This window comes from Excalfactoria chinensis, chromosome 16 (genome assembly GCF_039878825.1).
Source record: "Excalfactoria chinensis isolate bCotChi1 chromosome 16, bCotChi1.hap2, whole genome shotgun sequence".
Lineage (NCBI taxonomy): Eukaryota > Metazoa > Chordata > Aves > Galliformes > Phasianidae > Excalfactoria > Excalfactoria chinensis.
In genome coordinates, this window is record NC_092840.1 from 8,407,081 (window position 1) to 8,432,445 (window position 25,365).

Below are 25,365 nucleotides of genomic sequence, written 5' to 3' on the forward strand. Positions count from 1 at the left end.
GAAGATGCAAACAAAGAACTCTGAATGCCTCAATTTAACAATCTCTTCCAAAGTCCCAGTTATCATTTCTATAGCCTCCGCACTTTTGATTCTAGCTTCTGGTTTCCTATTGTTTCCTATGGTCACATTCAGTCCTGCCTTTGCAGGAAATGGCAATGGATCAATAAGGCTATCTCAGCTGGCTGGAATTAATTTTTTTCACTGGATCGACTTGTAAGTCATTTTCTGTGCAGCACAACAGCATATATAATTTCTTCTTTCAGCATCTCTCATATCTGACAGTGCTGTTGAATAGATTACTTTGGAATTTTTCAACAGCTGAGGAAGGTGAGCTAGCTCCTAGATTTTTAAAATATAGAGAACTTTTGGTTTTCTTTACCCATTTCCCTGTCTGTAGTAGAGATACCAAGATGAGGCTTAATATATATGCTTCTCAGCCTTGACAAGGGGGAAATCCTGTGAACCAAATAAAAGTTTGCAGAACAGCCAGAATGTGCAGTGAGACAGCTGGTGACTCAATGGGACTTGTGGCTTTATGGCAGCACCTGAACGGGGACTCTGTCATAGCACTACGTGCTACACAGATGAGTGACTGATATGTCAGAATCCTCTCTAGAAAATTCTCAGTCCGCAAGCTTAAGCTGATAAAATTTAGCTTCAAGAGTGGATGAAACTGAAGGTGAAAGGAGGTACTTCATGAGGTACTGGACTTTGGATCATGTTTTCATCCTAACACAGTGAGAGGTATTCCGGATCCTTCTTCCAGTCTGTGCTTGCTGCCAGAAGTCTTCTGATCACGGTCTCTTTCTTCTGGCAGCATGGCACAATGCAGGGCTCTGTAGATGTGGTCAGGTGCTTCTAAGCTGCATCTCAGCACTAGAAGCTGAGGATTATTTGGTACTGGTTCATGGCACTGCATTGTGTGGCTTGTCAAGTCTGGGGATTCTTCGGTTCATGTGATGTTTTGGGCTAGATTTGGGGTCTGCTGTAGGTATTGGCTCAGGCTTATGGTACCTCTCCATCAGAGGAAGATATCTGAGGTAACAGTTTATATATGAAATGGCACTGATTGAAATTTTGATTGTTTGACATAATCACAAAGGGAGTTTCACGGCTGCCATGAAGATGTGAGCCGAGACCATGCAGACATAGTAATGAGCCAGCAGAAATTGAGTTCTGGCCTCAGATGAGTGCCTGAGAAGGACATTGCAGGGCTGTGTGTTTTGATGCTGTGTCTGCTAAGGGCTGTATTCACCGTATGTGTCCTCTACTGCTGCCTTCAGTGCCAGATCAGACGGAGAGAAGACAAGCACTTCTCAGCAGGGACAGGAGACTACTTTAGGATGCTGACATTCTGCCCAGTTTTGCAGCTGAAACAACTGGAATTTAAAGGCAGAGAAATTACTGATCTGTAAGACTGAAATGTGAGTTAGGTGACTTGGCTAGAGTTCACCCATAAGAAACGATGGGAGGCAAATGCTGGGCCTCATTCTGATTCTCCTGCACCACTGCACTTTGGCTGTGGAGGATCTGGAAGAAATGGAAAGGGAGGAAGAGCAGATAGTATTGCAGAGTTCCTTCATGAGCTGCTGGCTGAGCTGGAAGGGGAGTCGATTGCTAGATAATGCTTTCTCCTGTGAAAGTGGATATATTAGTTTTTGTCTAAACTAATGCCCTTTCATTAGCTTTAGCTATCAGTCAGTTGTCCTAACTGATAAATGCAGGTCCATACACTGCCCACATTTATTCCAGATGACAAATATTTGTGGTTTACCCTAGAGAGTAAAACAGCCTCCACCTTCTCATGCTGTCACTTAAAAGTGATGCTATGCGGAATGGTGGCAGTCAGAGCAGACCAGGTTCATTTGCAAACACAGCAGGTACTCAGCCAACATAACCATTAAGTAGGTTAGCTGTGACCCACATGGAAAAACAAGAGCAATTTATCTTAATTGACAACTTCTTAATTTTTGTTTTGATCTGTAACGACAGTTTTAAAGTTTCTGGGCAATACTAAATTCTTAACCATAATGCTCACCTAGCAGAATTATGAATTGTTTAGGCTGGATCCTAATTAATGAGGTCCTGAAGTGCTGTAGATTGGACAGTGAGACTAACAAGGCAACAAGGAGACGTTACTATAATATAAAGTAATGAGTGGGCATGGGGGAAAAAAAGAAAAACAAACAAAAAAAAATCCAAAAAACCCAACCAGGACTTTTATAAGCCTCAGTGTTATAATGAGCTACCCCAAGGATTAAAATACCCAGCAACTTTTCACCTTCAGTTTGTTATTAGATGCACATTTGCCTTTCCCTGCTTTCAGTTTACACTTCCGTTATCCAGCCACACTCTCAGTGCTGAGGATGTTTGTCATGGAAGTCATTAGGAATCTGTTCTTTGAACTATGTTGTTGTGCCTGAGGGGAATAAAAAAGTAAAACCTAGGACAGAGTTCAGTACTGTCCTGGTGAGAAAGCTAGCCCTGTGCTTCTGGCTTTTCTCTTTGCTTTGTGCAGCAGCTGCTATAAAGACATGGGGAGCAGCAGTGGTGGTAGGATTTGATCTGTGAATAATCTCAGAATCAAAAGGGTACCAACACAACACCAAAGTCTGGGCTGCTGATGGTACTCTGCTAAGCTAGAGGAGCAGCACACAAAGGTCCTTCTCCAAGGCCAAAGCACTCCAGATTGACACACTTATGCCACAAGACTATGAGTTAACAGACCAAAACTTCATACACTTTAGCAGGGGCCCCATTGCTGTAAATCAGCACAGTGAACCTATCAAGACTTTTTTTTTCCATCAGAAACAAATCGTGCCTAATATTTGAAGCACCAGGCCAGTACTGTGAGTGTCAGCACATCAGCACACTGGTAGGGGGAATTTCAGGAAACAAATGAGAACAAAAGTAACACTGACATTAATTTTAATCAAGTCCTAGTCATCTGATCTGTCCTCTGTATCTTTTTCTTTATCAAAGCTGATTGTCTTTCCGCAAGATTTGTTACCTCACAGAACAATAATATGCCTGTAATGAAGTAATTTATTGCAGCAATTTAGTTTTGGAAATCCTCTATTGTTGAAAAATAGCAACAGTGTGGTTTTATTAATTACAGTAGTTGAGTATTGAATGCTGACTGTCACTATCAGGATTAGCAAATACATTGTAAATTGCTCTACAAGGCCCTGTAGGACAAGATCTATACAAGTTTTGGAGAATGTGAAATGAGTATTTTGATTAAGCTGAGTGAGTGTGATAAAAAAGTTAGCTGGGGACTTAGAGAGAAAGGAGGAAGGGAAACAAGCTTGTAAATTCGGTGTTAAAAAACACATCAGTATGTTAATGTTTTGTTTACCCATAGTTTGGTTCTGCAGCCTAGCCTCTCCTGTCCTCAGGCAGTGTTTGCCCATTGAACTATACTCTTACATTCACTTGCTACTTCTGACAGTCTAAACCATCAGGTTCATGATGAACTTTTCCTCTCAGGATGCCATTTCAGAGAGAACTAGTTTATCTCCTTTTCTTTTTTTCCCTTTAATGTGGAAATATTTTACCTAGGCATAATATTTCTAGTTTCACTTGCATAAACCAGGTTTTACCAGGATGTGGGTAGGGAAAGTGCATGTGGACAAAATCACCTTGTCTGTTTTAAAGGTGAACTGTCTCCCTTTTTTGTGTTCTAAAACACCACACAATTGAATGAAATCCAAAAGGTCTGTTATAACCTCTTAGTGATCTTGAATTCTCATTTTGGAGAGCTAACAGAAGGTAGAAGGCCTCCTGTGGCATGTATTATGTCATCAGCAGAAACCAAACCAATCAGTCTAAGACCTGGAAGTACTTTGGAGTCATCTTGTATAGGGTCCTACGTGCCTGCATGCCAACAACAAGAAGCTTCATAGTGCTTGAAGCTTTGGTTGAGCCTATAGAAAACACTGTGCTTTAGATTCTGGATCTGGGACAAAATGTCAATTGCAAGCATTGAAAAGCAGTAACTAACAGAGGAGCTGCCAGCTGGCACTACGTGTCCCACGGCATATGTTTGAAGAATGCCTGGAAGCTTCAGGAGTGAGCTTGGTGTGGAAATAAATAAGTCATTTGAGACTCAGTAATTCCTCCTCACTGCTCTTACCTCATCCAAATTACGGACTACTCATTAAGCACTGGGAGACACTGATGTGCAAAAATAGGAACTGTCTGATGGAGCAGGAGCCACACGTCTGGAGATCGTTTCTGTCTCTCTTGGATCTTGGCAAAACTCAGACACCAGTCCAATCATCTTTAAAATGGACACAGTAATTAATATTTCCTATGTTATAACGTAGGTATTTGGTTTTAAGGAGCAACTTATACTGCAAATTGTTTAAAATTGAAAGCATTCTGTTTAAAAGTGAATTCCAGTCTTTCACACTCAGTACTGTTCTAGTCCTGAAAAGTAAAAATGGAAGCAAAGCAAGGTTTGTAGATAATGTCTTTTATTAGGCCATCCAATGAAGTTAGAGAAAACAGACAAGCTTTTAAGCACGCAATCCTTCTTCCAAGCCCCTTTCAGTGTTGTAAGCTGCTGTGAGATGCTCAGATAAAGATAATGGTCACTGTGGTTGCTTTAGATTATGCTAACAAATTGAGATGCTGCTTTAAGCAAATGGATTTTATCCCTTTGTCCTTCATGTCACTGACACAAAATTGTCATAGCAGCGTCTTTCAAGAATGCTTCTTCAGCCCTGAATCTCAAACCAGCATGATCTCTTAAAGCAACCTTTGAAGGTAGAGGACATCTTTGCTTGAATCAGAAGGAAAGAATGGGATCTGTGGTTATACATAGTCTCCAGTCCTTGCCCATATACTCATATAAGTTGCTTTTACTTCCCATGTGTGGTGAGAATGGTTAGACATGTGTCTAGTCAATGATCTAATTTTCCTGTGTGTCACACTCTCGTCTTCTTAACTGCATTAAGTTTCTGATGTCTGTGCAGTGCCTTCTCTGCATTAATGCAATAGGCTTTTTTCCTTCCCTCTGTGTGCTTTGCTTATGTGGACTTGCTGTGAAGTCAGTGAAATCAATAAACTATTAGAAAAGGAGGAATAATCTATGGACAAGGATAGGGAATAATGATATTAAAAAAGATTATTGTCTGCATTTTTGTTACTACCTTCTCGTGGCAGTTCTATAAGAAGCTCTACTGTGTGTGGGTTACAGATTGTGCTTATCAAATATTAAAGATGTGCAGCCAAAATAGGGAAGAGCAAGTAGAAATTTTCTCTAGCTGGTTTCAAAATAGACTAAATGAAAATGAAAGATTTTAGCAGATGCTGTCTGCTTCACTTCCACTGTGTTCTAAATAGAGTTCTGAAATCCAGAAACCTGAGCCAAGTGCCCATGTGCGCTCCATGGCCAAAGATTGAGGACTTTAAAGAACTTGTAGAAGATGAATAAATACTCCCTGTTGGAGAGAGAAAGTAACTCATGAATAATCAATAACGTACCAATCTACAGAAAGAAAACAAGTTCACAACCCTCCACAGTGGTCATGAACGGCTGTAGATTCCTGTCGCACGAATGTGGCAGATTGGAAACTTAACTTGCATAAGTTGATTCAAGGAGAAGAAAGGAGGAAACAATCCAAGTGACAGCACTTAGGTGTCTAATGCCATTATAGATGCTGTAGAATCTCAGCCATCCATCCAGGACTGCCAGGTATGACACAGGCCTACAGGACATCTGTGCCCTTCTGGAAGAACATCTGGAGGCCAGGCATAATACCTACAAGCATCTAAATGGCACTCTATTCTTAGGCATTGCAATCTTTCCTCAGAGCTGCAAACTGTCAAGTGAAGCTGTTGTGAAGCACATCTCTGAAAATGCTAATAACAACATGGATTTCTTTGGAGTATAGTGAAGCTTCTTGATTCCCAACATTGAGAAATCACAGTGAGATTTCTGTCCTTATTGCCCAGCATAATTTTAGGGTGCTGCTCTGCTCCGTGTCTCCACAGGCTTCACTCACATCAGTGATAATATTAGTTTCATTTTGACCACAGTGAACATTTGTAACACGTAAAGGAATAAACTCACAACAGCAGAAGTATCGCTCTGATGCATATCATGGTTAAGTGGTAGAAAAGCACTTGTATGTGTCATTATTAGTAGTGCTATAGGCAATTATGTCAGTCAGTTTTATCTGAGGAATGGAAGTCAGCAGGTGATGTGGAAGTGCAGGGGTCTGACTAGAGGAAAGCAAGTTAGGGGGGACTCTATAGGGTTTACTATGTAACACTTGATGGAATAGAACTTGGCTTTATTCAAACCAAGTGCTGATTTCAGTGGGTTAGTGTTTTAAAGCATGAAGTTTGCAAAATATTAGTAGGAAACGCACAAGATGGAAGTATGTTACATATAAAATGGAAAGTATGTGATATATAAGATGAAAAATAAGTGTGTGGCTCTATTAACACAGAATATTTTTTCCATTGTATTTATATGTGTATGTGTGCATCTGAGGATATGAATTACTCACATATGTAATAATTCCACACACAGTGGAACTGTGTGCACCCATGCATGTGTTCTAATACGCTTGTACATTTTCATTCTGCAACTATCTATCGATTACTGCAATTACAGCAATATTATTGCAGATATATAGCCAACTGTATAACAGTGCCGCAGGTTTATTTGAAATGAGCATGGGAAGAATTTCAAACTGTTAATGAAAATTGCCTTTTTACTACTGGCTGTATTCCCATGGTAGTCACACAGTTTGGAGACATCACCAGAGCTGTGTTGGTTCTGCTTAATGACGGAGCAAACCCAATTTATCGGGGGGTCCTTTTCCAAATTACTTGGACTCGTGAAAAAGAAAAGCAAATGACTGACATGTCTTGAGCCTGGAAAATGCCTTAAATTGACAATTTTCACATATTAGGCCTTTTGCAACAAAAGAGAACTGTAAGCCATGAAATGATTTCAGCAAGAAGATATTATACAGCTCCATCCATGGCTGCTTAAGCATCCATGAACCATTCCATTATAAGATCACCAGGTGGCTATTGCCTTTCTCTCCCATTCAGGCTTTACCAATATTCCCACTCCCATCTGTGATAAACTTAATAGGACCATTTAGCAATGGAGAAAAACAAGAGAGGTATTCATCATAGCTGAAGGCTTTCTCAGACAATTATTCCTTAGATGTTTGAGTAAATGAAAAACTACTACTGAGATTAAAAACAACAGAAAATGTTGCAGGTTCTGAGGGCATTTATTGGTGTAGCTTTTGGAATGAGCAGTAAATATTTATCCTTCCCTGGGAATGCTGTAAGTAGCTGGTTCCTGAACTTTTGATAGGCTTGTCATCACTCATTTCCAAACATTTTTCTCCTCTACTAAGAGTGCTCATTAGAAGTAATCATATATGTGGATACAAACTGTAGTTGTTGTCACCTGTCTATGAAATATGATGCCTATGTATTTTTTGCAGTATATAAATGTTTAAAAGCATGATTTTTTTGGAGGATTTTAGGACAGTTGATTGCTTATATACATGAGTTTTACATGTATTCATAAGTAACTGTAAACTTGCTTATATCTCTAAGTGGCAATGCTCTGAAACAAGAAGGGTGAAGTCTCTCAATTGTATTGGTCTCCAAATAAGGGTTTTTTACCTGTTGCTTCACATCTTTTCATCTGTTTGCATTCTTTATACTCAGAATGACCAGTAATGATGCTGAAATAGGAACATCTCAGGTAATCACACACATTTCAACCCATTACTGCAAGTTTTTCTGTCTACATGATATGATTCTTATGTAAATTCTTTCTGAGTCAATGGAACAAATTACTGCAATTAAGGAATGAAAATACAAAGAAGATGAGCAGCTTTTTTCTTGTCTAAGACATATACATCCTTTTAAAAAACAGGATTTTTGTTGTTGCTGTTCATTTATGGCTAAATAAGGAGAAATAGAAAGTGGGCTTCTGCTCCCCATCTTTTTTCAATCACCTTTATGTCCTTGTTCTACATTCTGGTTATAGAAAGACGGAATGTGCACTTCTGCTTACTGTCTCTGGTTGCTGCCCTTATGTCCTTAATCTGTGTTTTAAGTGGTTCCAGAATTGTTGCCTTTGAAGTCATTTTCACTTACAGACACTTCCTCCACACAGCAGGAAATACCATCTTTCTTTGAAAATATATACCAGCCACTGAATCCTAACGTACTCATTGTAGACAATGGGAAATAGAGACAGCTTTAGTAAAATACTTGTCTTTCTAGTGAGTTATACCTCATTGAATTCAGTGTCACAGCTCCGACAAAGCAGAGTCCCCCAGCTAGAGGCTCAGTCACTGTTGATACACATTGATTATGATAGGCACTTAGAAAAGACAAACTATGCACATTTACAGCTTTTGAGACAGTAAAGGAAGACACAGTCAAGCATGAAAATGTTCTGTGGATTGAATTTCATGCCATTAATTTGCATTTTCCTTCACCTAGGGGGTCAGATTATCTAATGAGATCATCTTGTCAGAGTAATTTAGGGTGGAAGGGAAGTTCTGAAGTTTTCTTGTGGTCCCAATTCAATAAGAGAAGTGCCAAATGCAAGTGCAGTATGTTGTCACATGAGCTGAGCGTGTTACTCAAGAAGTGTAACTGTTCTCTGACAGGTGGAAGGAAGGAGTGTTGGAGACAGTTGACTCACTTATCTGCAGCCTTGGGGGACTCTGACGTCTCTTTCCCTGCAGAAGAAACACATGGGTTTATACAGAACCTTTAGAGTCACTGTACCTTTCTGGAACTACCAGCTAATAAGGTTTCTTTGTTCCACCTAGTTTCAAACACAGCTGAAATGAAGGGACTGTGAGATCTTTAACAATCACAAAGCTCTGCCTTTTCTGACTGTACATTCACCATTTCCATAAGCTCTGAAGAAAGATTCAGCCTCCAGCTTGAAGCAGAATGTTTCTTACTGTCTTTTTTGTAGCGTTTTTCCTTAAGGCAGAACATTTCTCATTCTGCATGTTTATCTGTTATCCAATAGAGCTAACAGATAACTTGTAGAGTTTGCTGGTGTCAAAGATTTTTACTTTTTTATTTGAAATTATGAGGAACAGAAAGTGAATTCTTGCTGTCCTAAGTTTGATAGAATGGGGCCTGTGTACCTGACTAAGTCAGTGTGGCCTTCATACAGATGGAAAGCTCTGAGTACCGGCTTTATAGCTTCAATCCAACTGTATAATTATGTCACTAGCTGCATTGTGAACAGAGCAATCCCAGACATACCTAATTTTGTTCAGTTGCTCCATCTTTTTCTTGCTTTTTAAAGGAGATGCTCACTTTTGAAAGATGATAGAATTATATTTACCAATTGAGTCTTCATCTGCTACATAAAAGTAATTATTGAGCACTTTCCCGTTCACAAGTCTGAAAGTTAACAGAGTAGATTCGCTGCAAAGTAAGTGTGGATTAGTCATCTATGAATCCAAATAAGTTTTTCTGCATCCATATCTGTTAATATATTCTACATTTCCCCTTTCTGCCTGCAGAGTTTAATTTATGAGGTTTCAAAATTCCCACTAGCAGTGTGTTTGAAAATCATACAAGCAGGGAAGAAAATGGAATGATCTGTTGCTGATGTGGGTGGGGGACAGTAATTAAGATTTATCTCAATATATAGGCTGTAAACAGAGACAATATCATTGATTAAAAAGGCATTGCATTTGCAGAACACTGAGTTCTCATTTTGAAAAGACACTCAGACCTTTGTAATAAATTACATGGCTCACAAAACCTACAGGGAAGATTGAGTCTTTCCTATCCTGGCTGACTTTGCTTTTTCTCCTTCTGGCCCTGGGAACCTCCCATTGTTTTTGTAGCAGTGGGCCAGGCCCAAAAGGAAAAGGTGAGAGTGCCCAGCTTGGTCTGATGGTCTTTGTCTGCAGACAAATGATGGTCAGAGCTACTGTTGTGGGAGGTGAAAAATAAGCCTGTTTCCTTACATTCCTGTTTCCAACCTTTCTCCATTTACCTTCCTTAAAACTCCTGGAGAGCCCCAGACATCACGTTGATCAAATTCTTCAAACAAATACTGTGCATGCTGGGGACAGAACAGTGCCAACATCCACCTTCGGGTCTTTCCATGGATGATGTTTTATCTGTGTTTGACTTCTGGATTGTTTGTTCTTTAGGGAAGGTATTGTCCTTAATTTTTTGTGCCACGTCCCTTGTTGGCTGTTTAACAAAGATTTAATAAAAAGAAGATATCTCATAGGGCTGTCGTGTGTCGAAGAGAATTAGCTTCCAAAAGAAAACAGGGATCTTTTGTGCTGCTGTCCTGGTCAAAACAGGCTGCAGAATTGGCCAATTACATTGAAAGGGTCTGTTTCTTTTGGAGAGTATGAATGGCCTGATTTTTCACCACTATTAATCTGCTCATTTCTTTCAGTTTTTCATCACACTATGGATCTAAGGATCATAGAGTCACTTAGATTCCACATGGATCCATGTTTGAGCACTGATGGATGCTGTTAAGTAAGAGTGGGTCCCTTGATTTTACTGCTTAACAGCATTACCCCATTTCTTTTGTAGTGTGGCATTACAAAGTCTTCATGTTTGTACAAAGATGAGCAAAGCAGAACTAGATTTACAAGTGGTGGGCTGATAGCATTGGAATCAAGTGAAGGAAAAGAACAAGCCCAAATCCCACTAACAAAATTTGTCCTCCCCTACTGTCTGCCATGAGGTCTTTTTGCCTCAGGGAAGTCCTCTACTGTGGTGTAAACTTTCATCTGTAGGAACCTTCCTGCTTTTCGGCAGTGTGTGCTAAGAATGTAGAAACAATGTCAGCTTCTTTCCCTTTTGTTGTCTGTATATTGCCTGTGAATGGGGAGTGTCAGAGAATCCATTTGGCAGAAAGCTCAACGTGTAATTTATTTTTAAGCATGGAATTATGTAGATAAACAGAATCTGCTGCCTAACAATGTCAGTTTGTTAATCAGCTGTAATCTTAGTGGTATTAATAACCCAAATCTGCAACCATCATGTCACCAGACTCACAAATCAGCATAACAATTGTCTGCAGTGCAGAACAGCTCTGTGCATCTCTCTAACTAGGATGCCCTGGAAACTTGTAACACATAACTTACTGCTCATCAGTAGAACATTTAGACTGTTTGCAACTGCCATGTGTGGAGTTTACTTTATATTTCCCACATCTCCATCTTCTTTTGTGACTGTGTTGCCAGGGTGTCACTGCTCATCAAGGGTGATGGGTGAACGGCAGTTGGAAGCACAGGACAGCTCCTGGAGCTCTCCTGCAAAGGCATTGTCTTCTCTCACTGAAGTGCTGTCAACAGCATGCGAGGGCTTGCTTCTTCTGTCCCTTTTTCCATAAGGCAAATACTGTCTTGATTTTAAGGTGGGCGGTGCCCCGGCTGTCTCTCTTCTACAAAGTTTTTAAGTAAACTTTCCTTATAAAGTAAAGCATAATTATCTTTTCTGTGTCATTCCTTCAGGTGTGGTTTTGCTACACATGAGGTGTTGTGTTTGTGTGAAGGAGAAATCTTAATGCTACGATTAACAACATTCTATCTCACTTAGCGAATTTTCTGCCTGCAAACAGGACCATTCTCATGACCTCAGGCTCCCATGGATTTCTCTTGATAACACCATCTAATCGGATTTAGAGTTTAATTAAACAGCTGTCACTTTGCTTCCACATTCTGCTGCAATTTAATGTTGAATTAGTTCCTAAATTAGTCATGGCTGAATGCTTGCCTTCTTACAACTGAGAGGTTGGATGAACACGAGGTTTGCTCTTCAGCTAAATTCAAGCAACTATTGCTCGGATTCTGTGTTCTTGCTCCCATTGACATTGGTGGAAGTTCCCTGACTGCAGCAGTGGTGGGATAAGCAATCAGATTCCTGCAGAGTCAGCCATAGTTCTCCCTGATTTCAAATGGCTGGAACACATTTATTTTATGAATGTTATTTTCCCTTCCTAGAAATGTATTGACATTTTTGAATACCAATTCAGCTGAGTTTTCTGTGAAGCAGCACAAAGAGTGCAGCTGTGGAAGATGTTTAGACCAACATTACTGCTAGTGGACTTTACCCAAATTAACTCTGATGTAACCAAGACCAGAGCACGATATTTTTGGTACTTCAAGTTATGACATCAGGGTTAGCCAAAATTCAACCTGGCTCTAAGCAGGAAAGCTCTGATCCTTCCTGTAGGTGTGTGATATTTGCCTCAAATACCGTGTTTTGATCTCACTGAACTTTAATGTAATGTAATGTGGAGTCTGTCTCCTGCCTGCCTCCAATCTCGCCATTTTTCTTTGAGATGGACATTAATTCATTTTCTGATCCACACAGATGTAAAATCAGGGTTTGTAACTGTGGTAGCTTGCTACAGTCATGCATGGAAGAGCTCCAAACAATTAGACTGATATAACCTACCAGTTTTAGCTTGTGGGCTTCTTGATTAAATCATTTTTATTATCTCTCTTGTCTGTGGTGCACATTCAGAGTGCTCAGTGTCACAGAGCAGACAGACAGACCGCTCTATTTAAGCTCCTTTTATTTGTTTGAATTTCAGTTCAGCTTTCAGGGAGTCTTGGACTATGGATCCTTCCTTATGTTATTTAGTTTTCTGCCTAACAGCTCTCGTGTGGGTGCAGATGCAGACATTGAGTCAGTTCTGAGTTACATTAAAGCCTTAGGCTGTATTGGAGCAATACAAAGGATACACAGAGAAGGCAGAAGTTGTGCCACAAGGCTCTTCCATATAGAAGGATATAGGATACATGTTATTCTATTTTAGTTCTGAACAAAAAGACAGAAGAATGGAGGCTCAGTTCCTTGATCTTGCCTATTGGAAGATCACAGATGAATAGCACAGAGCACTTACAGATCAAATAAGGGAAAGGGCACATTTGAAAATTCCTTTTACTATGCCATGTAGTATATTAGTTGTTTGTGTTTCAGTATTTTCAAATCAGAAATAGCAATGAGTTGTGACTGCTATTAGTGGAGATTAAATACAAAAAGCTGAAGTGAGGAGGCTACCAATTGCTTTGTAATGCTGAGACTCTCTAATGATTGTGATGGTACTAGTTATGAAGGCATTGAGCAACATTTCCAGTATATTTTCCTTCCTTTGTGCACATCATGCATCTGACATTCCTGAATGTGATTGGGCCTCGGAGAAGAGATATAAAACTTCAGTAACCCTTTCACAACAAACTGCCTTTTACAGATTTTTAGTGCAGATGCAGCTCTGAAGTCATGAATCAAAATGAAGTCATTCACATGCACGCGACTTACTTCCTTTAGTGAAACCATTAGCAAAGGGCAGAAGACTGAGGTTTTCTAATTGCTGATAATGTGCTAGTAGTCAAATTTCCTGTCTTCTCTATAGAAAGGTCTTGAGAAATTTCAAAAGCTTTTTCAAACCTTTGTAGCAGCAGCTTTATATCAAACCCACTTAGAACTGAGATGCACCAATAATGACTTATTGGAAAGAGAGAAACAGAAGTGACAGATTATTCCTTGGCAATTGGTGCATTAGTTCTGCACTAAATAGTGCAGAAAGCAGAAAATCACTCACATTTGCCTATCAATCAGGCTTTTTCTTTTTAAAGGTATAGGTCATTTTCTTTTGTCTGGTGAGGAAGGATCGTATTATTTGGGATAGATGAGGCAGAATAGGCTTATTTAGGATATAAGATATATAGGTTATTAGCACTCAGTTCTGAAAATTGGAGAATCATAACAAAGAAAGGTGGAGGAAACCACAAGAGGTCACCTGCTCCCTTTCCTCTTCTACCTGACCCAGAGATCCAGTGTTATTTCTGAAAGATATATAGTATGAGCTTTCCTCAGAATTCTTTCATGATAGATGATGTCTTTTATTCTGTCCCAGACAATCTATTCCAGAAATTCTCTATCATTATTTGTATAATAAAGACTGCCTTAATGTCAAACAAATCTTCCTTATTGCAGCTTAAGTCCATTATTCAAACCCTGGCCATGAACATAGAAAATAGTTTATTCTTTCTTGTTTTCAGAAGACTTTTGTGTATATAGAGATAGTAATCTTTCTTCAGCCAAGGAAGCTGTTATTGAAATCTCAAAACCAGACACAGTCATTTAGTTCAGTCATTTAAACCTTCCTAGTGCTTAGCTGAGGAGTACTTCCCATCTTACAGGTGATATTCCTATTACATAGTTGGTTTTGGTTTTTTTTTTGTGGGAGGGTTTTGGGTTTTTTAGGCAAAGCAGCATTCAATTAGCAACTTGTGGCATAGGCAAAGCTTGCTGGAAGAAGTTCCCATGACTCCCAGACACCCTGTTGCAAGTTAGAGCCAGATGCTGAATTTATTCTGCTGCCTGTAGCACAGAAGTTTCATCTCACTGCATTATCACATTTTGGTTTTCATCTTCTTCATAGCAGTGATATGGGGTTTGTTTCTGTTTGTTTTGTGTGCCTTATTTTCTTACTTTTGTGTAAAACTTGAAAACATGAATTACCATTAAATACAAACACAGATGGATCCCCAAGCCAAAGAGTACGTTCTATATCCGAAGTATTTCTATTTATGGCATTGCTCTTCTTCTTAACCTGTCCCTTTAAATTAGATTTCTCCACTGGTAGCTCACATCAGTTGCCGAAGACAAAGTGGATCTGAGTAGAATCATTTCAAAGCAGAGCAGAGATAGCCTGAAAAGATGTCCTGTCATTTCCACAAACTCTCCTACTGCTCCTTACCCTGCAGTCCTTAGTTCACACTGTTTAACTCTCTGAGTCACAAAAAATAAGGAGCTAAGGGATGGAGGCAAAAGATTAATTTCAAAGGACATGCAGCACTTGCAATAGCCAAATACACAGCAAAAAAATTTTGTCGAGCCTGATTTTGGTGAAGATATGCAGGTTATTTTGTGCTTGTTGCTTTGGAAGTCTGCTGATAGAAGAGCAGCTTTGAAAGTCAGGGGGTTCTAATTGTGGCCTTAGACTTTCCAACAATGGTATTTATAAGCCTGGCTCTAATTTATTGTGTTGAATCACTCCATTTACATAAATGACTTTTCCTACAACAGTCAACATCCCTTTTTTAATAGTTTATTGTTTTTTAATATTTGGTGGGGTTTCTTATACAAGCAGTAGGAGAACCTGAGGAATATCAAGTTGCAAGATGAAAAGAAAGTCCGACCTAGATTTCAAGATCACTAAACCTGATTTAAAGCCAATGTCGATAGTATCAGTGCCCCATTTTCTTGCTGTTGACATTAACAGCCGCAGTGCTGTTATATTTATATGTTATATAACATATGTTATATGTTTTGGTGCTGAGAATTTTGATGAATATTTTATTCACTTTATGGAGTTGGAATTTCAAAAACTTGGGGAAAACTTTGAAGTTCTTCCTGCTTGAGAAGCTTGGGATTACAATGATGCTGAAACAGTTCTGCAGTTAGAGGAGTTAGTTTCGTTTATGGCGCACTGAAAGGCTTTTATACGCCATGACCCAAGTGCAAACTTCAGATTTCCGTGTTATTTTCCCTGCAGTTAATAGCATGAGTAACTCCTTCTGGATTCCTTATATTGCTTCACTGGCCATATCAATGGAAATTAAATCACCTTGAAACAGTTCCAGATGCAAAGTTCACAGAAAGGCCCTGTCTTTGCAATGGACTTCAATTATGAAAGTAGTGTTTTTACTTTCAATACTCTTGCAACCTGTTCCAAATATTGAACAATCAAGCTTAGTTTTATAAAAATCCCAAATAAAAGTTGTGAAAGACAAATATTGGGAAAAGCCCCACGTTCTTAAGTGTAGAAGCTACCTGTGATGTGAGCCTGTTTGGACTGAACTGAACTGTTTAACAGTGTACAGTGCAGGTGACTGTTTATTGAGCAGGTAAAATATAAAAGGGCTTTTACTGCATATTACCAAGTTGTGCCTAATAGGAGATGCATTTAAGTCATTAGCTCCTGAGAACTAATGCATCCCTCTTGAGTACAAGTCCTGCTGAAGAGCTGATGCTTGCTATTTGGAAATGTTTTAGCTGTTTCTTAACAGTGCCGTGCTTTGTTTTGCATACAGGATACAGAAATTGTGAACACTGCAATTCTCACAGGAAAAACTGTGGCCGTGCCCATCAAAGTGGTCTCCATTGAGGAGAACAGCGCTGTGACAGACATCTCTGAGTCAGTTGAGTGCAAATCCTCTGATGAAGACGTCATCAAAGTAAGCTCGTGCTTCCTGTTGGCTTCTGAAATCACATCTTTTTATATAATAACAACCTGGGAAAAACAATAAATCTGCTCCTGCTAATTAATTGTTCTTTTGTTTCAAAAGCACAAAGGTGAGGATTCTTAAAAGGGAGATTGAGGTGTGTCAGTACAGCCACCATAGTTTCAATAAAATTTCAGTGTTTAATTTTTATGTTCTTTTATGTTTAAAATATCTTTGTCATGTCACCTCAGGACCTCTGTGCAAAGAGGCAAAAGCAGCTTTGCTGTTAGTTCTGCCTCTCCAGATGTTTCTTATTACCTTGCCAGCTGTGATTATCACCTCCACAGCTGCATCAGTGGAATGGATTGGATGTGCGTTCCCCAGCAACTGCAATACAAAGTTATCCTGGTGGACTGCATGTTCTGTGGAAGTATGTTGTGAATTAAGAAGTTGGTTCTGCACAGAAGTGGCTAAAATCACTTCCATGACCCAGTGCATCAATTTAGCACTAGCAGCTTAATGTCACAAAGAAACAAACACCAGTGGCATAGTCTTATGGCAACGCAGCTATCTCTACTGCGACTGTAGTCAAAGCCCTGAAGGAAATTTAAGGGTGTACAGAGTCAGCACAAAGACAATGCTGTGCATGAATCCTGTAGCAGCTTTGCAAGATGAGGTTTTCATAGAGCATGTTCTTTGAGCAAAGGTGATTTTAGCCTGCATCCATAAGCTCTTTGGATGAGGAATTTATTGTTTGTGTGACTTTGCATCAAACAGCACAGTGAGCTTTGGTGAGGATAATCTTTAGGTGTCTTTAAAAAGCTATCAGCTCTCTTGAATGGATAGTACACAAATAGCAGTGCCTCATTGCTGTTCCTGAACTGAGGATCACTATGGATATCAGGAAGAGGTCTCTTGTCAGATAGTGGTGGACATGGAACAAGCTCTGTAGGGCAGTTGTCACGTCACAGAGCTGCTGGAGTTCAAGGAGTGTCTGGACAACGTTCTCAGACATAGGGTCTGATTTTTGGGAAGCCATGTGTGGTAGCAGGAGTTGGACTTGATGATCCTCACAGGTCCTTTCCAAATAGTCATTCTCAGAACTAATGAAGCTGTTATACTGAGAAGACTTTTACAGAGATAGCTTTCTTCTTCTGGTGGATCTGTCACAGCCAAACAAATCTCTCCACTTTGCTGGAGCTTGATGTATTCCCATATATCAAGTGCTTAACAGAGCTTTTTCCTGAAAGAATTCCTATTAACTTTTTCCTAATTACACCTGATTACCCATCTAATTACAAAATTGTAGCCGGAATTTAATTTAAGTATCATTCTGATTGTAACCTCATTGAGAAACGCATGGGAACCATGACAGAGAAACTTAAATTACAGGGTAGCATTCAAAAATTAAATAAACTAAATGCAGAAAGATCTATTGTGATCATCTAGACTGGCTTTCTTGCTTAAAGAGCTTACAGAATTTCACCAAGTAACTCCAGCCTCACAGGAACTTCTTCTTCCTAAGAGTGAAAATGAGCACTGTTAAAATCTTCTTGGGGACTTGATGTACATCACCAGGTAATGCATGGAAAATGGCAGCACAATAATTTCCAAAATAAAAATACATCTGCAAAAACATGTTATGAGTTTTATAGCTTTGGAGGATATTGATCAAGGAGAAATGGAATTCCGAAACCTTACAAAGAGGAGAGTGTTCTTCTCATAGCAATTACATTACATCCTGGACCACTGCAGTTCTCCAACCATTTGCTTGGAAGGAATGGGGTTTTTTTTTTAGCACTATATCCTTTGATTAGCACTTGGGATCCTGCTGTGCTCTTCTTTTCTGCAGAAATAATTTATCTCCACTAAAAGGATTTCTTAAAATGGAGTCTGTTTGCACTATTGGAACATTTCTAAGTGGTGTCTAGAAGCCTCCCTATCTAGCCACTCTGAAGTTAAAGTGAAACAAATAACTGGAGGCCAACACACAGTGATTATTGGAATTGACTGGAGAAAATTTTCAGGTGTAATTTCCTCCTCAGAAATGTTCTGAAATTGCTCAGATGAATAGGGAAAATGTCTTCTGTATATTTAGCAATATAAGTGGAATCCCTGGAGGAATGCATCTTTGAAATATGAATGCTAACTACTGTAAATTATACAGCAAGTTAAAAAGTAGAGTTCAGTGACATGCTTTAAGCAAAAAATTTTATCTTATAAAGGAGCAGGTTTGGGTCTTTTAAATCTAGAATGTTCTAGTTTCCAGGGTATCTCTTTACATGGGGAAATGAAGTTTGGATTTTGAGTTAAACTAGAATGTCTTTATGTATTCTGAGTTTAAAAAATATTCAGAAAGCTTCACATGGAGCACAAAAACATTCCATGCTTAATTCCTTTTGAAATTCTCTTTTAAGCTTTTAGCATAGAATCATAGAATGGCCTGAGTTGAAAAGGATCACAATGATCATCTGTTTTCAACCCCCCTGCTATGTGCAGGGTCACCAACCACCAGACCAGGCTGCCCAGAGCCTGCCCAGCCTGGCCTTGAATGCCTGCAGGGATGGGGCATCCACAGCCTCCTTGGGCAGAATTTCTATTAAATTCTGTAGGTTTATCATTTTCCTCTGCAAAATACTCTTTTGTAGATCCCGTTGGGAGCTACTATTCTTTTAAAAAAATAAAGTCTAGTCCAAATAAATGATACCTCTTTGTACAAGATCATGAAATCCTCAACAATGGTGTGCATGTGTCTACAATTCATATTCCCAAGCATCCTCGTCATAGCAGAATCATCTATCAAACAGATAAGTGTCCATTTGTATGGGTCATACAAACAGCCTAGAGGTAATGTTTGTGCCCTGCAACTTGGCCATCAGATTAAAGCTTATTTGTATAAATTTTTACAGTGCCTTCAGTTTAGCTTCAGGTACATTATTCCCAGTAACAGAGCCCAGTGGAGATTGAAAGATAAGATATATCTGCAAGTTACAGGTAATAGTTTCCCCAGTGATAAGCTTGGTCTCGAGGCAGCTCAGTGCATTGTCTGCATCCTGTCTTAATCTGCTGACTACTACTCCTTTTACCTTTTTTAATACCTCTTCCTCTCAGCTCAGAGCGGCACTCTTCTTTGCTTCCAGATTTACTGTTGATTTCCTGACCTATAAAAGTCTTTGAGCAGTGTAGACCTTCATAGAGGGGCCCAACCTTTTAAAAGAGGACAAAAAATTTATTATGGTACTAAAAATCAAGTAACAGCCAAATTCTGCTTTGCTAAGATGGAAATTACTGGTAGGATCCGTGTATCTGGATTCATTAACAGTGATTGCTGTTGCATACGTAGGCTCCTTTTCATCTCCTAGAAATTAAAGTGGAATGTGGTGGCTTTTGCCAGAGCTTTTGTGTGGTTTGCTTGAGGGCAAACACTGCTCTGGGTTCCCAGGTCACCTGGCTGCTGGAACAGATGCGGTTTCATGCTGTGAAGAAGAGCAGAATTTCAGGTGACTTACATTACCTTGTGACATTTCCAGACTGAAAACCCTTGATGCTCACAAGCTTGTGGATGTGGGTTTGTGGTTGTTTTTTTCCATGAAAATAATCTGAGTTCAAAATCTTTTGTGCTGTGTGTATTTCAGGAGTCAGTTCTGGGCTAGCTTGTATCCCTCTGCTACATGAAGAGATGTTACACACATTATATTGTATTTTTATCATGTTGCTATTATTTATAAATGATAAATTGAGTGTAGTAGCCTCATACTCTGAAGACCTTATTTACTAGTTTCCTTTCTTTTTTAAGTGACATCAATAGCTTTAATAATGTCTTGAGATCAAAACATAGATTCGCATAACATTTGCTCAAACAGGCAGCTGCTATGGCCATCAGTGAGAAGAGAAACACAGATCTCACCTTTAAGATGTCCCTTGGTAGTTGTTAATGCACAGTGGGCTCTTGTTTTCATTGGGGCCAATGAGCAGAGGCAGACACTGACTGCAGGTAAAGGCCACTGGAAGAATGTTAGGAATTTCTCTTACAAGCCCAAATCCAGAACAGAGTGACACAGCTGTCCCTCTCTTATCACAGTAAGTTGAAACAAAATCCCAGATCAAAGCTGTGCTGAACTGCTGGGGGCTGAAAATTTCACTGAGGGATTTTGTGGTTGAACTCCAGATTAGTATTTAAAAGACTGGAAGCAATGCTGGTTGCAAAGCTTTCAGAACAATAGTGATGGGACTCACAGACGACTGCCCAGGTTGTGGATCTTGTTTAAAGGCTCAATGCAGTATTCATTTATACACATGAGTAACTTTGCTGTGAATACTTCTAACATCAGGGAACCTACTCATATGAAATTGTCATTTAGGGCTTATAAATATTTCATAGACTTGGCCATTTGTGGTGGAAACAGATTATATGATGGAATTAATTCTTACTAAAAAGACAGATTATGTTTGAATGTCTGCTGTTCGTTTGTGTTCTAGTCAGATTAAAGGCCACTCTGGATGCTATATGACACCTGATGGAGGAAAATCTTGGTTTGCCAATAAGGAGGCTGACAGATGGACATGGGTTCCTAATAGATAAATAATAGATAAATAGTTGTGTGCTAATTGAAATAACTTCATTTTTAAACTTTATGTCTAGCACCATATCACACACAAGACCTGTTTCCTAGGGAAGTCATCAGCATTTGTTAAGAAGATACATATTTAGAAGAAACTTTTCTATTGTCTTCATATACTCAGTCTTTAACATAGCTGTACTTCAGCTTCTTTGGTTCCTATAATCATAGAGTCATAGAACAATGCAGGTTAGAGGGAACCTTCTATGATTCCATGAACATCTAGTTACAACCCCTGCCATGGACAGGGGCTGTTGCTCAGATAACTGCAAAGGAATGTCACTGCTTTCCAGTATTAGCAAAATGTACGGTCTATTTTACAAGTAGAAAAGGAAAGTGCTGCTCTTACTTTGGTTTGCAGAGGAACCACTGGTTGGTTTTATCTTTAGATTGGGTTACGTGTTTTTCTGTCAGTAGACTGAATGCGGGTCCAAGGTGAGTGGTTGAGCTGCAGGCAGCTATAAAGAATCGAACTCTTATGGCTCAGTGCTGCACTCATTAAAGTGCTGAACTCATTAAAGCCATCAGGAAAGCTCACCCTGAATTTTTAACAGTATAAGGACAGTCCCTCGGGCTCCTTAATGTCTCATCATAGTACTATGGTTCAAAACAAAACCCACAAAATAAGAGCTATCTATAGAAATATATATCTATAAATATCTAAGGGTATGGAAATACTTGAGATTGTTAAGGAATGACCTGAATATCAGTTGTGTCACTTTCCACAGGATTAATTCAAGATCTGATTCCTTTCCTATTGTAATTAAAAGGTTACACTACTAGCATTACAGAGATCTCAGACAATCAGTGCTTCCTACACATAATTTGGAGGTAATTGTACTTAGCTCAATGAAAAGTTGTGGATGTTGCCAAAATACAAACATTGGGAAATGCTGTATCAGTCAGAGGCAAGAACAGTCTGCTCCAAACAAAGCTTCCCATGGCCTCTGAGGTTTCTTCCCTCTGCTTTCTCTGCATCTGGAGGCAAGTAATGATGTGGTGATGGCTGTGATGAAGTGTGGTGATGCAGATGGTGATTGTACAGGGAAGCAGAGTTTCAAAAGAAATCAGCCCATTAGAAGCCCTGGCACATCATGGGCATGCTGCATGATTTTTTTTTTGTCATACCTTACAAGTCCTGCTTCACGTAGCAGGGGAAGCATCCAAACCTCTATTGCATTTCTGCTCCTCAGCACGTGCGTGTTTTCTTTGTATGGGGCTTTACTGCAAAGCCTTCAAGACTCAGAGGATTTAGGGTTTAGCATTCTGCTTTTAGTGCAGGTTGTAGGAGAAAATAAGAACAAGGGGCTGATGAGAACAAACCAGCCGTTCCTACCAGCTTTTTTGATCAAGGAGAAGTGCTACTCCCCAATTAAAAGCTGCTACGGTGAATATAATGCAATTGATTTATTGCTCAGCTTTTACTCAGGTCAAATAAACCTCTATTTGGAGTTCGTTAGGTAGGTGTAACTATTCCAGAGATATCCATGCTGAATAAGGAGTAGGTGGATAAAGTTTAGACTAAAACACGTCTCGTTTCTAACTCGGTCCCGTGAGATGAAAGGAAAAATGAAACAGGGCTTCCTGAAATCCGTTATGGTCTAATAACTGACCATATGCTGCACTTGAATGTAATCCTGTCTTCTGCAGTTTGGTGGGAGCATGAAGGGTTCGGCTGAAGTGCCAACAGCTATGAGCAGATCTCCTTCTCTTGTGTCATGGAGGCAGCCCACAGAGCTCTGATGCCTCTTTTGGGTGCTTTGTCCACATAGCCAAAATTGCAGCAGTGCTCTTGCTGGGAAAAATAAGAAAAATCAGGAGCTGAAACTTTTTGGCAGGAAAGAAGAAAATTTGCATTCTCCCTTGTGAGGAGTCTGTGTTCATTCTCAGATATGCAATCCTTCCCTTGGTTAGCTCCAGAAATGAGAGCAGGATGCCTAGTTTGCGTGACACTGCTCAGAGAACCATCACAACCATGCTGCTTTTGGATTGTGAGCCAGGTGTGCTCCCTGCGTGGGGCTGAGGAAGCACAGCAGCAGGCTCTGAACAAGCATAGGATCTGTCAGTGCTTCCCCCCATGGTGCAGAAACCACACGGGCCAGCACAAATCGCTTTCCTGAAATGAATGTACAGTGGCTGATGAACTGCAAATACAGTTCCTACTCACCACGTTCTGATACAGCCTTGAAAGCAGAAGCTGTATCTCTGTGAGTGCAAAACTAGCAGTTTTTCTATCTGATGGTTCCTCTTTCTGCTTCTGATTCTGTGTTTCCATGTGATCTGTGTGAAAGCAAAAAGCTTTGAAAACACAATGAAAGTCACAGCATGGACATTCCATTGTTTTGCTGTTCTTTGAGCCCTGTTACTTTGTAGGCTTTTCTTCTGCTAAATCCAATACGATATATATTCTGAACAGAATTACAAAGAGAAAATCCACCTCCTTGCCCTCCTCCATACTTCTCATAGCCCTGTGATTTGCAGGGATCAATACACATCAGCAAAGTGAAAAAACTTCAGAGGGGCTTCAGAAAAATGAAACTTGATTGCACAGTATTGTCAGATGCAAATACAACATAGAGGCCAGAAGATGTTCTGTCATTAACGTGTAACACTATTGCCCAAACAGTCGGCCTCAATTGAAATTGAAACTCAAAATAGACATCATCTGAGGTACTTGAATCCAGCTATAAAAGGTGTAAATACCTTGCCATCACATAATAGGCAACAATTTCAAAGGCAGCTAATGAAGCATTTGAGCCGTACCCTTGCAGACGTCTTTCCTTGTCATCTCATGCCTTCACGCAGTTCACTGCTGGTGTTAGTGATGCTGGAGTAGAAAACCTATACATCCCACATGAAAAATCAAAGCAGAGTGGAGGTAACAGTGCCTGAAAATCCACAGAAAATGCTTCAAAATCAACTTCAAGGCTGCAAGTTCGAGACTAGGGAAGAGAATGGGAGAATTAGAATGAGTGTTGTGGCTGCTATAGATTTGATGGGAGGATTAGCTGTTTTTTCCAGATCTTTTTGAACAATATAGTTAGAAAAAGTGATGTTTTGCCTCTCTTTTTCCTTTCTTTCCTGCTAGTAGCTGTAATATACACAGTAATATACAGTGTGAACTTGTATACTGTGGATACACGTGAAGTTAGGTAACCACAAGCAGTGTGATGTTCTCAGATATATAACTACAGTCCAAAGCATCTAGTTGGAAGAAATTAAAAGACTCTGCATTCATCCTGTGATCCTGTTTTGACATGCAAGAAATTTAGGACCATGCTGTATGTGTAGACCTGCACATCTCCAGTGAGCAGTAGGCCAAACTCTCTATTCTGCCCCATTTTCATAAATTACTTGACTTGAGAGTGCACAAAACAAGACAGATTTTGTTTTACGTGATAATGGTATCTGCAGAGAGCTCCTGTGGCTCGGCACTGCTACAGTTCAGCTTCAAAAGCTGGTCATTTGGGAGCAAATAGATGCCCTCCAGTCTCAGCTGGCATTTTTTGCCCCTTTTACTCTCTCAGTTCTGTCATAGTGAATGATATTCAGTTAGTTAAATGTACTGCTTCTGCTCTGCAAAGCTGCCAGCAAAATCTTTGTAATGAGATTAGATAATGTACAGCCTTTTCCCTAAGAAATGCTCTCTAGCTTTGGGGGTTTTCTAGTTAGTTTTGCTAATCTGGCTGCTGATACTGAAAATGCAGATGCTTCTCAGCGGAGAGAGTCCAAATTGCTTCTAAACTATGGCCCTGACTTTACAGAGTTCTCTCCTTTTCTTCAGTGCTCCGGGCTCATTCCCTGCGTTATTAGTGCGGGTTGCTGGGAATTTTGCCTGAGGGCTGATTGCAGGGATTGAAACCACATTTGGAACATGGCAGCTGTTCACAAACACAATGCCACGTGAAAGCAGAAGCCATGTTATCCACTGCAGAGAGTTAATTCTAAGAGTGGCTTTAATCACTTATTAAAGTATAATAGCTGCCCTGCTCCCTCATCACTGTTTCCAGAGTGGGGGTGAATTTTCCTCAATATTTTCCAGAAAAAAAATCATTTTATTCTGCTGGGTCATAAGTATAAAGCAACTCTCGAAGTTATTCTTGCTTGCAATAGGAAAAAAAATCAAGCCTTTCATTTATTATGACAGCCTTATCAGAATAGAGTCTTCATTACTGTATTTGTCTTTATGCTCTCCTGCTGAGGGTAGTTTTTGACTTCACTTTCCGAGTCACTGAGCACAGCTCCAGCTGAAGTCAGTAGGAACAAGGGGTGGCTCTGGCAAGTCAAGTCACACTAGCAATTAGCAACTCCTATAATGGATACCTCCTTTATAAAGGCTGCTCTGAGTGTGACAGAGCTGTAAATATCATGCCCAAGATCATGGAAGAGCTCATGCTTGGAGTTTTAACTCTTACCAGGTTCTAACAGTTTAGTATGAGGAAATAAGTAGTATGGACCTTGAGACAGCTTCCATTCTCCAGCAGCAGGTTACTGGTTATTCAGAGTTA

General features: G+C 39.7%; 1 protein-coding gene across 1 annotated transcript in view; it reads left to right on the forward strand.

The window, feature by feature from the left end:
• The window catches only part of TMEM132C (transmembrane protein 132C), a 163,068-nt gene that overhangs the window by 121,178 nt on the left and 16,525 nt on the right, over positions 1-25,365 (forward strand). Inside the window, exon 5 of the mRNA XM_072351361.1 lies at positions 16,107-16,250. Coding sequence (XP_072207462.1) covers positions 16,107-16,250 — 144 coding nt within the window. The remainder of the gene's footprint in view (positions 1-16,106; positions 16,251-25,365) is intronic.